Here is a 12454-nt window from a genome sequence, read left to right as displayed (position 1 = left end):
AAAGAAAGGAGTTGTCTTAGGTAACAGTTTGGCCTGGTCAGGGCAGAGGTCAGTTGAGGAAAGTGGAAAGAGAAGGAAGAGAGGGGGCGATAATTGTAGGACTTTTGCAAGCCAAGGTCAGACTGAGCGGGATGAAGAATTTGTAATCTAAATGAGCCTGGGCTTGGTCCTTGTGCCTGGTATGTTTTTAAGAGGCTTACCTGAGATCAAGTCTGTAAATGGGTAGTCCAGTAAAGGGATAGCATGATTTTCCAGGGAGCATGGCCCTTGTGTTCTCATGGTTATGTATTGATGGAGCACCCAGATTCTAGGACCCAGTGACTAGGACAGTCATTAGCAAATTCCTGGCCTCTTTGTAGCCACCTCAGCAGCACACTTAGCCCTTTTCTCCTCTTTGGAAAAGAAGTGTAGAGAACAAAGCCTGTGAAATAAATGGCATCCTGTACACACTCTGGCATTCTCTGGCTTGCTTCTCCTATTGCAGGAATGAGACAGACTGGAATGGTATCTGACCAGCCTTGGCATGCCCCCAACACTAGCCTGAGCTCTCCAGTTCTCTTTCCAGGCTGACCTGTAAAGAGTCACCTGCAAAGGTACACCTAGTTGCTGTGTGGTGACACCAGTATGGCCTGGAGTGGCTCCTGCTACATAGAGCCCTCTGCCATGTTTAGTATGCAGTTTTGTAGTTGAAGGATGGGTTATTTTATCTCTCTTTTACCAGTAGCATCTCTAAAACTGACTCTTCTTAATTAAAGAAATTATGATTACGTATTTAGTTATGTGTGCATGCATGTACACATGTATGAGTGCCTGTCACAGCTTGCATGTGGAGGTCAGAGGATGACTTGCAGGAGTCAGTTCTCTCCTTCCATTCTGTTGGTCTAGGGACCAAGCTTAGGTCATCAGGCTTGGCAGTAAACTTCCTTATCTGCTGAGTCATCCCACTGGCCCCTCTTCTTTCCCTTCTTAAAAAATATAGATTACAGAAGACTTTTATTATTTTCTTTCTATAAATTCACTTTATTCTGTATGATTTTGTTTTAATAAAAAAATAATGGGCTGGTGAGATTTCTCAGTAGTTAAAAGCACTTGGTGCTCTTGCAGAAAACCTGGGTTTGGTTCTTAGCTCCTACGTGGTGGCACACAGTCACCTGTAATTCCAGTTCCAAGGTATCCCACCCCTGCCTCTAGCCTCTGTGGGCATGAGGCACACGTGTGGTGCGATACATGCAGGCAAACACTTACATACAAAAAAGCAAATCATAAAAAATTATTTTTAAAATAAATTTCAGATCCATAGGAAAATTGACTATACACTGCAGAATTCCGGGATCCACTTTCTCCACAGAGGCATGGCCTTCCCTACCAGCCAGCACTCCCCACCAGGGGAGCACCTGCTACAACCAGTGAACCAACATAGCATAGCCTTACCCGAAGTCCACAGTTCCCATCAGGGCTCACTCTCGATGCTGGACATTCTTGGGGCTTTGACCAATGTGTGATGACTGGATTCACCATCATGAAGTCACACACAGTGGTTGCATTCTCCTAAAGATCCTTTGTACTCTGTTCACCCAAGGCCCCTGCAGCCAAGCATCCTTTTATAATCGCCACGCTTCTTTCTAGAATGGCATCAGGCATGTGTATACTCACTTCACAAACCCTGGTTGTTTATGAGGTTGACTCTTATGAATAAAGCAGCCATAAACATCCATGTGAATGAAGGTTTTGTGTGTATGCGGTGTTTCATCTCCTCTAGGCCAATGCTCAGAAGCACAGCGACTATGTCATATGCCAAAAGTATGTGTGGTTTTGCAAGTGACTGGCAAATGTCTTCCAAAGTGACTGCCTTATTTTTCACTCCCAAAGATAATGGGTGACAATTAGCACTGCTCTGTGTTCTGGCCAGCATTTGGTACTGTCAGTGTTTTGGACTAAGGTGTGCAGTAGGATCTTGTTTTAGTTTACAGCTACCTAGTGAGTATACTGAAACATTTCTTTCTATGCTTGGCTGTTGTCTGAATGTCATCTTTGGTCATCCCATTTGAAAATCAGGTTCTTTGTTCTCTGCTTCTATAATATGCATGACAGTTCTTTAGCAATATCTTTGACAAATATTTTCTCCCAGCATGTGTCTTGTTTTCTCATTCTCTCAGCAGCTTATCTGCAAAACAGCAGTTTTCAATTATAATGGCATCTACTTCATCAGCTCCTTTTCTCATGGGTGGTAACTTTGGAGCTGTATCTAAAAATCTATTACTATACCAAATACTACCTACATTTTTCATTTATCAACTTGGGGAAAATTTCATAGAACCCAAAGAAGTTCCATAAACACGTGGAACCTTCAAGAGAGGTTTTAGTTTTATTGGAGGTCCATTTTGGTGTCTACTAGTGAAGTCTACCATTAGCATCTTATCTAATGCCTGATTGGTGGCCATTCTGTGTCCTGGCTGGCCTGCTAGAAGGCCTGCCTTTGCACTGCTGGGTCACTGTATTCCTTTGTCAGAGCTGTGGTTGACTGTACTTTTGTGGGCGTACTACTGCATTCTCTTTTCTCTTCTATCAATTATTTTGTTTGTCCATTTGCCAAAACCACATTGCCTTGATTACTGTAGCTTTATAGTAAGTATTACAGTCAGGGATATTTTTATTTATTAAAAAATTGCCCTTTTTGGATATTACAGAAAAGTAGTCATTCACGAAAAGTGGCTCTTCATTTTAAAGTGCTGGTTTCTGTTCTTTCTGTGGTATTTACAGCAGCTGCCCACACAGTGTGATGGTCTGTGCAGGATTCTGGACAGTGCCCACTTCAGGGTCTTGCTAAACCTCATGGGTCACATGCTCATAACTCCTGTCTGATCCACATCAAGGCAGGCTGTGGCCTATTGGTAGTACTTTCACATGACTGACTTGTTTCTGACAGCTCAATGAGAGAGACTTAGTGCCATGGGATATATGAAGGGATGGAAGCCAGGGTGCCATTACTGATGGTGTGACCTTGACCAAGTTGTCCCATGTCTATGTGTCTGAATCTTGTAGGCTGCTGAGGACAGTGCTCAGCATGCTGTCAGTGGATTTTCTGATGTTTCCAGAGGATGGCACAAAGGGTGTATGAGAAGATGGACTGAGCTGGGCGGTGGTGTTGTATCCCTTTAATCCCAGCACTCAGGAGTCAGAAGCAGGTGGATCTCTATGAGTTTGAGGAGAGAAAACCTGTCTTAAAGAAAAAACAAAACAAAGAAAATAAAAAAAGAGGATGGACTGATTATGAGAGCCTTTGAGGTCAATCCCATGGAGCAGAAGTCTATTGTTGGTGTGGCCATGCTGTGGGCTTGATGGTGTTGATTGGAGTTGAGAGCCGAGGTGTCTGGACAATCAAAGGCTTAGAGTTGCTGGCACAAGAGGAAATGAAAGGTCCTCCAGTTCGGGAAAGGAGAGGCAGAGTGTCCAAGCTGATTTTGCTGTATTCTGGAGGGATTTGATGGGCTAAGAGTAAAAGCTGGACAGAGGAGAGAGTTTTTGGAGCATCAAATAATCATTTAGAGAGGTGGGCAGGTGATTTTAAGATGTTGAGACGTGGCCTGTGAGTGGGACCTTCATTTGATGTGCTTTCAGGGGATGCTAGGTGAGACTGAAGGGGCTTTTCTGTTATTTCCCTTGGCACATTTGAACTTTATTCCAGGCTGGCTTCAGGCCAAAAGCACTAGGACTTTTATACAAAGCCACACTTAAGAGTTGCCTTAAATTTGTCTCTCTGTACATGACCTGTCTGAGAACAGGCTGAAGTTCTTTTCCCACAGATGCACAACTCTTCTCCTCATCTGCCAGGCTTCCCAGTCACCCTCCAGCACATTAGCTGCATGCTGTTTCCTCTGAGACTACAACATTGCTTCCTTGGAGATGGAATCCCTTTGTTTCTTTGTTCTCTGAGTGCCCACTGTTCCTCCTCTGGCACTTCTTGTGGGTGGATTACCTAACAGTACCTCCCTAGCTTCCTGCCAGACCCACGGTACTGGCCCCTTTGTCCTTTTCATCCCATTGGAGGTGTTCATGTAAACACCTGTGATAAAGGACTGGACCCAGCCCTGCAATCATCACAGTACCTGTGTCTAGTTATTGAATTTGTTCTTTGCTCTTTGTTTGCAAATCTTAAGAGTGGAACATATTTCTTTTGAAAAATCCAAGTGATTCTGTCCTTTTTACTTGGATTTTTGTTTTTGGAGGGGACATAGGTCATTATTTCATGAAAGAAGTGAGGCCCAATAGAATTAAAACGGTAAATGTCAGCCGGCTGCATTTCTAGACAATAAAAACCATTTTAAGCTCCACCTCCACTTCAAACGTTTTTCAGAGAATTAAATGGAAATCTACCAAAACCCCATACTTGTGAATAAAAGCTAGGCTCTTGGATCTCTAGGTCTGGAAATGTCTTGGGTCTTGTTTGTGAGGCGAGTGTTTGTTCGCCAGCTGGCTGCAGGGGCTCAAGTTAGGACCCAGCTCATATGCTCTGTGTATCTGCTGGCTTACAGAACCACATCTTCATCTTAATCTTATTTGTGCTGCTGTGTGAGAAGATTTCTCTGTTTTGCATTTTGCTCAGCCTTTTGCTGAACGAGAGATTACATATTGCTGAGGAACTTTTCTGAAAGAGATGAGGAATGATTTGCTAAATGGCAGCTGTCAATCAAAGCCTGAATTGTTGAACCTCAATGACAAGATCACAGAGTTTTGTCAGGAGTCAAATGCTGCAAATCTGTCTATACAAAAGCTTCAGTGTTTTATAGGAGGACTCTGATCCACAGAAGAGGCGCCATGTGTGCATGCGTGTGGACTGTGACCCACAGAGGAGGTGCCATGAGCGCAGGGCTTTGTTCTGGCTCTCACTCACATCTACTCATGGTAGTAACCGGAACATTACCCATTTGGAAAAAAATAATCAAGTGATGTTCACTGATTTCCTGCATGAGAAGGAGCTCTTGGTTTGGCAGTGCTGAGACTTTTGAAGGTGTGGCTAGCTTAGTCATGACTTGGACTCCCCCCCTGCTCCCCCATAGCAACCAGGATGTTGTCAGGTCCTGGTAACATGGAAATGCTAATCAGCAAACCACGCAAGCTCCAATCATCATTTTCATGACTTGGACTCTTAATCCTCCTAAAGTTCTCCTCTGTTTCAGTGTGTGTCCCTAGACCCTTTCACCAGAAGGAAACATGTCAAGGATGTGTCTCATTTGCTGCTTTTCTTATTGATGCACGATGTTACCAATGTATATTCCAGGAAGTTTCTGGAAGATATGTTGCATCCTGGGATATACCGTGGAGGTATTTGTGTTAGTGTTGGGTTGGCTTCCAGGTTTTCAACTGATATTTTATTATGAAGTATCCTAAATACACAGAAACTAGAGAAAACAGCCAAAGTGAACCCTCCACCCAGCAAATATCCGGAGCCACGCCATCTCACCCTCACATACTTGAGTATGCACATCTAAAATGAAGGTGAATTTTCTGGCATCAGGCTCTCATCTTGACCCACATGCTAGTTAAGTACTCACTGTGCACCAGGCCTCCTGCCAGGCATTAAGGATCCTTAGATGAATAAGGCATATTGCTGCTGACAAGGCAATGAGGAATTGATGGAGGAAACAGAATCATGAGCTTACATGGGCCCTACTGTGCCTGTTATCAGCCGAAGTCTGTGCCTGCTGCTGAGCACATGCCGAAGAGGGAGTAGGTGGCTGTGCAGGGCAGGGTTGTGGGAGATGAAATCAGCAGGGGCCATGAGTTGCATGGAACATCTTAGTCAAACTGGCTGAGGTTAGGATGCATGAGGCAGTGGTCCATGCTCTCTAGGTAGTAGACAGAGGAGTCTACTTGCTCCAATTGTAGTTGATGTTGACCGAATGTCTGATTATACAGAAGCCTCTGTTCTGGGGTATTATAATAAGCCCCAGACAGTCTTCATGTGCAGGGACTCATGATGCCAGAGTGGGAGTGGGGGTTGACATATACGTAGGTAATTTTACCCTATAACCACAGCAGGAGAGATCTGGTATATCAAGGGTTTGTTCTCAATGCAATAATGGAGCAGGCTGGATCATTAATCATCCCACAGAGTCAGAGGCTGATGCTATGTGTTAAACACATTATATTCATTGAGTCATAATATTAGCATTTATCAGCTAGCATTTATTGAGAAGTTAGGATAAATGGCTAAAGCACTTTAAATGGGCTGCTTGCAGCTTTGTGACAAGTAGGACTATTGTTTTCCTGTACTACTTCCTCCCCTGTCTGCCCCAGCTCATATGGCACATTCACTCCCCCTCCACTGTCCCCATAGCATTCAGCAGCAACTGTGCCTCCTACAGGGTTATCCTTACAGAATGTATACCCCATAAGGGGAGGTACTCTATCCCCTTAAGTCTCTTTCATGTGTTTGTGTATTAGGTTCTCTGTAAATGTGTGCTAACTGCAACTCTGGTGAGCTGTTGGAAGTTTCCATCCAGCATCACTTTTGTCTGAGCCTGAATCCCCCATGTGTGTTTTCATGTCTGAACCTGAATCCCCCTATGTATGTTCTCATGTCTGAGCCTGAATCCCCCTATGTGTGTTTTTATGACCCGAGTCTTGGCTCACTAGTCTGGTGATGACAGTTATTAGGTAGGGGTATTAAGGCTCAGAGGCCTGACCTTCTTTTAGGTGCTGAAATCACATTTGGATATAGAGGGCAAGTTCAGCCTATACATTGAAGTATCTATAGATTCAGTGCTGATTCCATCAAAATTCCAGTAGCATTCTTTACAGAAGTAGAAAAAAGAACCATTAAAAAACCATTAAGCAAAAAGAATACTGGTGTCACAATATCTGAATTCAAACTTTACTACAGAGCCATAGCGATGAAGACAGCATGGTGCTGCCCAAACACAGACATGTAGACCAGTGGAGCATAATAGAGAACCCAGAAGCAAACCTACACAGCCATAGGCATCTAATTTTTGACGGAGGTGTCAAACACATACAATGAAGAAAAGGCCATTCAACAAACCATACTTGGTAGCCACTTACAGAAGAGTCAGATTAGATAGAGTCACAAAAATTAATTCTTAGTGGATGAAATGCCTCGAAACTTGAAACATTGGGACTGCTAGGAGAGAACATAGGAAAAATATATTAAGATATATCTATAAGCAAGACCTTTGTGAATAGAACCCCAACTCATAGGGAGTTATCCCAAGAGTTAGCAAATGGATGGTGTATGTAGCAAACAAAACTGAAATCAAGGTGAACACACAGTCTACAGAATGGGAGAAAATCTTTTACAGCTATGCTTTAGACAGGGGTTAAGATATGAAATGTACAAGGTGTCTCAGAAATTAAAAAGCAAACCCAAACAGCCAGCCAGAAAATGGGCTGATGAACTGAGCATAGTGGTTAAAAGGAGGAACACAAATGGCCAATAAGTATTTTGAAAAGTGTTCAACATCCCTATTCAGAAGGGAGACGCAAGTGAAAAACACTTTGGTACTCCATTTTGCACCACTCAAGAAAGGCTTCCATCAAGGCAACAAATGACAATAAGTGCTGGGGAGGATGTAGCAGAAGAGGAACCCTTTGGTGGGAATATAAATTGGTGCAGCCACTATGGAAATCAGTGTAGGGTGTTTTAAAAAAAATTAAAAATGGAACTAATATATAACCCAGATTTGTCTCTCCTGCCATATACATAAACTATCTTAACACGGAGTTGCCTGTGCATCTGCTGCTCTGTTCCCAATATCAAAGAAATGGACCAGTCCAGATCCTCATCACTTGAATAGATACTGAAAAGACAGTACATACACACAGTGGAGTTCTGTTCAGCCATAAAGAATGATACAATTATGTCATTTGCCAGGAAATGGCTGGACTTGGAAAATATTAAATGAAGTAACTCAGGCGCAAAAGACACACAATATATTTTCTTTTTCGTATGTTGATCCTACCTTCTAACTTTTTACATGTGTGTGCCTGTGTGGATAGAGTTCAGGGAACTACAGAGGTCCATGAAAGGGGAAAAGGGGGCTTTTAGGAAGTAGGGGGTAACAGAACACATGTGTGACATGGACAGTGGGGTACTGGGGCTGGAACATATAAGTGGGGAGGGCAGGCAGGGAGCTGGGGGAGAGGAGCAGGGTAGGGAGAAGATCAGCTAAAGCAGACATCTATGGGAATGTCATCAGGGGGTTGGAGACATGGCCCAGCAGTTAAGAGTGCTTGCTGCTCTTAACTGCTTACCAGGGTTACTTTAATGGGATGTCTTCATAGAAGAGAGAAAGAAAGTATTTGTTTTGTTTTTACTTCTTTCTATACTGGGGTTGTAGCCTGGGGCCTTGCTCTTGTTAGGAAAGTGTTCTACCACTGAGCTCTGTCCCCAGGAAGAGACATTCTTAATGTATTAACAATGTTCTTCTCTGGCAACATCATACCTTGGGATGGGGACAGTGGTGGGTGGAAGGGTGATGGTTGTAGAGGTTTCGGGGAGGGTAGAGGTAGTGGTGGTTGTGATGGTAATTGTTTTGACTGTTTGAGTTTGATCACTGAGGTTGTTGTTGGTGAGCTGCCACATTTTACACATGACCTTGAGTACCTGCCTTGTGATCTTTACCACAGGCACACACCGAGGCTGGGCTGCCGTCCAGATGCGTCTGCTGCATGAGCTGGTCTATGCCTCCCGAAGGATGGGAAACCCTGCTCTGTCTGTGCGGCACCTCTCTTTTCTTTTGCAGACCATGCTGGACTTCCTGTCCGATCAGGGTGAGTGAATCCGTATATTTTCTTTCCAGGGATCCTTGGGTGTGGGTTGGGTTGTGGCTGGTCTTCATTTCCAGCTCTTTGCTGCTGGTGGGTACCTGTTTCTACCCTTAGCCATTCATCCCATGCTTCCTCTTGCTTACCCATACCCCTCCTATTGGTTTTATACCTCTTTATCCCTCTGTTCAGCAGGTCCTCCCACTTCTTAGCCTCCAGCCCAGGCTTTGTGTTTGTTACTTTCCTTGTCTTGGGACCAAATGCCTGACATGAAACAACTTAAGGGGCGCTCATGGTATGAGCTGATACAGTCCATCATAGCTGGGAAGAAATGGTGGCAGAGACTATGGGGTGGCAGTAGAGCTGTCATGCCTCACCTCCACACATCTCCACAGGGCAGGAAGTAGAATCAGGCTACGTATCCCAAGGCCTACTCCTCCAGTGATCCTCATCTTCCAAAGGTTTTACAGTATCCCAACTTAGTCCCTGTAGGTATGTTTTGCATTCAAACTGTAGTAGGCTCCTTGTCCTTGGGGGACATTGGGTAAAATGTGAGTGCCAACATGTGGTGTTTGTGTGGGGAGCTATGCAAGTCCTTAGATCACAGCTGTGTGGATTCTCACTGCTTGCCTAGCCCTATAACTGGCATCTGGACAGAAATGGAACAAATAGAGATTGGTAGCCCCTTTGTGACCTTCTGGTCACTGCTGCCTCCTAGGAACCTTCTGTCTGGCTCCCAGAACCACAGGTGAGGTTGTCATGCTATTCTGTGGGCCACTGCATCCACCTACCTTCCCAAGTTGCCTTTGTCAAGCTTTCTCCCCAAGTATCTCTTGTCACTGTTACTGGGCGTTGCCTCATTTCTGGAGTGCAGTCATCATCTGTGTATTTTAGCCTAGGTATGTTCATTTTGCAGCTTGTGAGGTAACTCAGCATGGTGTTCCCCAGACCCCAGAGAGTCATGGTGTCAGGAGATGGGCTTGGTGGCTTCCCCTTTCCACATGTATCCTCAGCCCCTGTTGACCTGGGGCCCTGTTGGTTTCTTGGGAAGATGCCCCCTACTGTGGGGTTGGTGTGCTAGATAGTGACCCTGCTTTGGGGTTGGTGTGCAGAAAGGTGTCTCTGTTGTGGGTTTGATGTGCAGGGAGTTCATTAGAAGGACTCAAGTCACAAAGAGAGGAGAAAGTAGCAAGATGGCAGAAGTGTGGACTTGGTGCAACCCAGCAGAGACTGCCATACACGAGAGCTCAATCTAGGATGGCCCTGCAGGTCTACCTCACAGTTCCATGGGTTAGGACTTTCTCATTGCTTCCCTGACAGTAACTGGGTACAGGTCACCTGTGGGGATATAGTTCTCATTGGTAGCTTGGGTGTCTCTCCCTGGTGGCCCATCAGTGGGTATGGCGAGGTTCTAGGTCTTCATGCCTCCATATCCATGCTGGATGCCCACTGCTTACAGGAAGGGGTAATAGCACAAGGCACTTCTGCCCAGCCAAGGTCTGCTCAGAGAGAGCAGCATCCTCACATGTGAGGTATTGTATTCTATCCTAGAAGATGAGCTGGACCACACATCACTGTTCATGTTCACTCCTCACATCTATGCAGCTGCTATTGTAGGTCTTAGATGGCTCAGCTGTCCCATGTCTCTGTTGGCTGAGCTTTGTGCTCTTTCACCTGTGCAGTGCCTGCCTCCTTTCCTGCTCCTCTCTTGACTATCCTGTTTCCTAGAAGTGAAGACAACTCTTCTGGTCCAGGATAGCACAGGTTGTTCTTCCTCAAGGGCTACAGTGAAGTCTAGGTACATTGAGTCCCATAAAGCATGGAGAGTGGATGCCGACTGAAACATTCAGTGATGGGTACCTTCAGGGCTTGGTGATGGGTACTCTCAGGGCCTAGGGATGGGTACCCTCAGGGCTCAGGGATAGGTACCCTCAGGGCCTAGGGATGGGTACCCTCAGGGTCTAGGGATGGGAGGCCCTGCACTGTGTGTGTGGGGTTTTCCTGATTTTCAGCCACACTGTTTTCATACAAATGGCCTTGGAGCTTCAGAAAATTGTTGAGTCCTGGCTTGCAGGGCAAAGTTAATTCTGTTGTCCTGGATAGACCCTGTGATGTAACCTTCTCTTTGGTCAGGCTGTATCCTTCAACTATTTACTTGTTTATTTTGTTTTAGGAGTCAGATTTTCTCCTGTTAGTCCTGGCTGCCCTGGACTATCTGTAGACCAGGCTGGCCTTGAACTCAGAGAACTGTCTGCCTCTGCCTCCTGAGTGCTGGGATTAAATGTGTGTGTAAGGGGAAGTTCCTGTCCTGACTGCCTTGTCCCAAATAACCACTCTGAGGCTTATATTAATTGTAAATGCTCAGCCAATAGCTCAGGCTTATTACAAACTAGCTCTTATATTTTAAGTTATCCCATATTCCTTATTTATACTCTGCCACATGGTGGTACCTTTATTAACATGGCACATTCATCTCCTGCTCCCTTTGTATCTGGCTGGTGACTTCAAAATCTGCCTTTCCTCATCCCGTCATTCTTAGTTTGGCTTTCCTGCCTGACTGTACTCTGTTCAGCTATTGGCCTATCAGCTTGTTTTTTAAACCAATCACAGTGACATATATTCACACAGTGTAGGAATATTCCACAGCAGTTGTGCACCACCATGCCTAGTTCCTTCAACTCATTTTGACAGGATTGAACTTTCTTCCTAGAGCCTAATGCCATTCTCCTCACCAACAAAACTAGCTTCTAAACCACTTCTCCCTTCCTTTTATTGAAAATATGTATTTTTTCTTGCATACTATATTCCTGATACAGTTTCCTCTCCCTCTCCCTTTCCCAGCTCCTCCCCACCTCTCCTCCATTCAGATCTGTCCCCTTTCTGTCTTTCAGTAGAAAACAAACAGGCTTCTAAGGAATAATAATAAAATAAAATAAGATGAAATAAAATAAAATACAAGGAGACAAAACAAACAAAAAACGAACACATAAGAATAGGACAAAAGAAACAAACAGGAAAAGAGCCCAAGAGAAGATAAAGAAACAGAGACCCACTTGTTGGCACAGTCAAGAATCCCATAAAAACATTAACCTGGAAGCCATAATGTATATGCAAAGGACCTGTGCAGTAAAAAGGGAGAAGGAAAATATAGATAAAGTAAAGATAAACAATAATAAGATTAAAAAAAAAAAGGCAAAGCCCTGACACAACATTATGAGAAAGGAATATTAGAGATGCCATTGAGTTAGTTTTCTTTTGCCTATCTACTGCTGGGCATGCAGTCTACCCTTCCGAGTAGTTTGTTTCCCCAGTGAGACACTCTTGGAGGAAACTAAATTTGTATTTGCAAGTGGTCATCAATTGGAGACAGCTTCTGGGTTAGGGATGAGGGCATCTGTCCACTTCTCCTTTCAGCTCTAAGACCCCATGTGGTGCAGACCCTTATGCATGCTGCTGCCTCAGTCTCTGTGAGTTCTCATGAGCTTTTTCATGTTTATTCATTCAGAGGGCCTTGTTTTCTTGATGTCCTCCATTCACTCTGGTTCTTACACCTTTTCTGTCTCCTTTTCTCCTGGGTTCCCTGAACCCTGGTGGGGAGGTGTTTGTTGGAGACATCCTGTTAGGGCTGAGTGTTCCAAGGCCTCTCACTCACCACATAATGTCTGGCTGT

At 44.5% G+C, this 12454-nt stretch overlaps 1 protein-coding gene and 1 non-coding gene across 5 annotated transcripts in view; one reads left to right on the top strand and one right to left on the bottom strand.

The window, feature by feature from the left end:
* The window catches only part of Trappc9 (trafficking protein particle complex 9), a 473194-nt gene that overhangs the window by 46596 nt on the left and 414144 nt on the right, over positions 1 to 12454 (top strand). For all 4 annotated transcript variants that reach the window (XM_027403774.2, XM_027403775.2, XM_027403773.2 and 1 more), the window contains one exon: positions 8647 to 8790. In XM_027403774.2, the coding sequence (XP_027259575.1) occupies positions 8647 to 8790 (144 nt within the window). The remainder of the gene's footprint in view (positions 1 to 8646; positions 8791 to 12454) is intronic.
* LOC113834527 lies at positions 5054 to 5162 on the bottom strand. Its single transcript, XR_003483093.1, has one exon. It is a non-coding gene; the product is annotated as a U8 small nucleolar RNA (small nucleolar RNA).

The sequence above is a fragment of the Cricetulus griseus genome, chromosome 2 (assembly GCF_003668045.3).
Source record: "Cricetulus griseus strain 17A/GY chromosome 2, alternate assembly CriGri-PICRH-1.0, whole genome shotgun sequence".
NCBI classification, from domain to species: domain Eukaryota; kingdom Metazoa; phylum Chordata; class Mammalia; order Rodentia; family Cricetidae; genus Cricetulus; species Cricetulus griseus.
The sequence above is the reverse complement of the archived record's forward strand: the minus strand, read 5'-3'. Positions and strand labels throughout refer to the sequence as shown.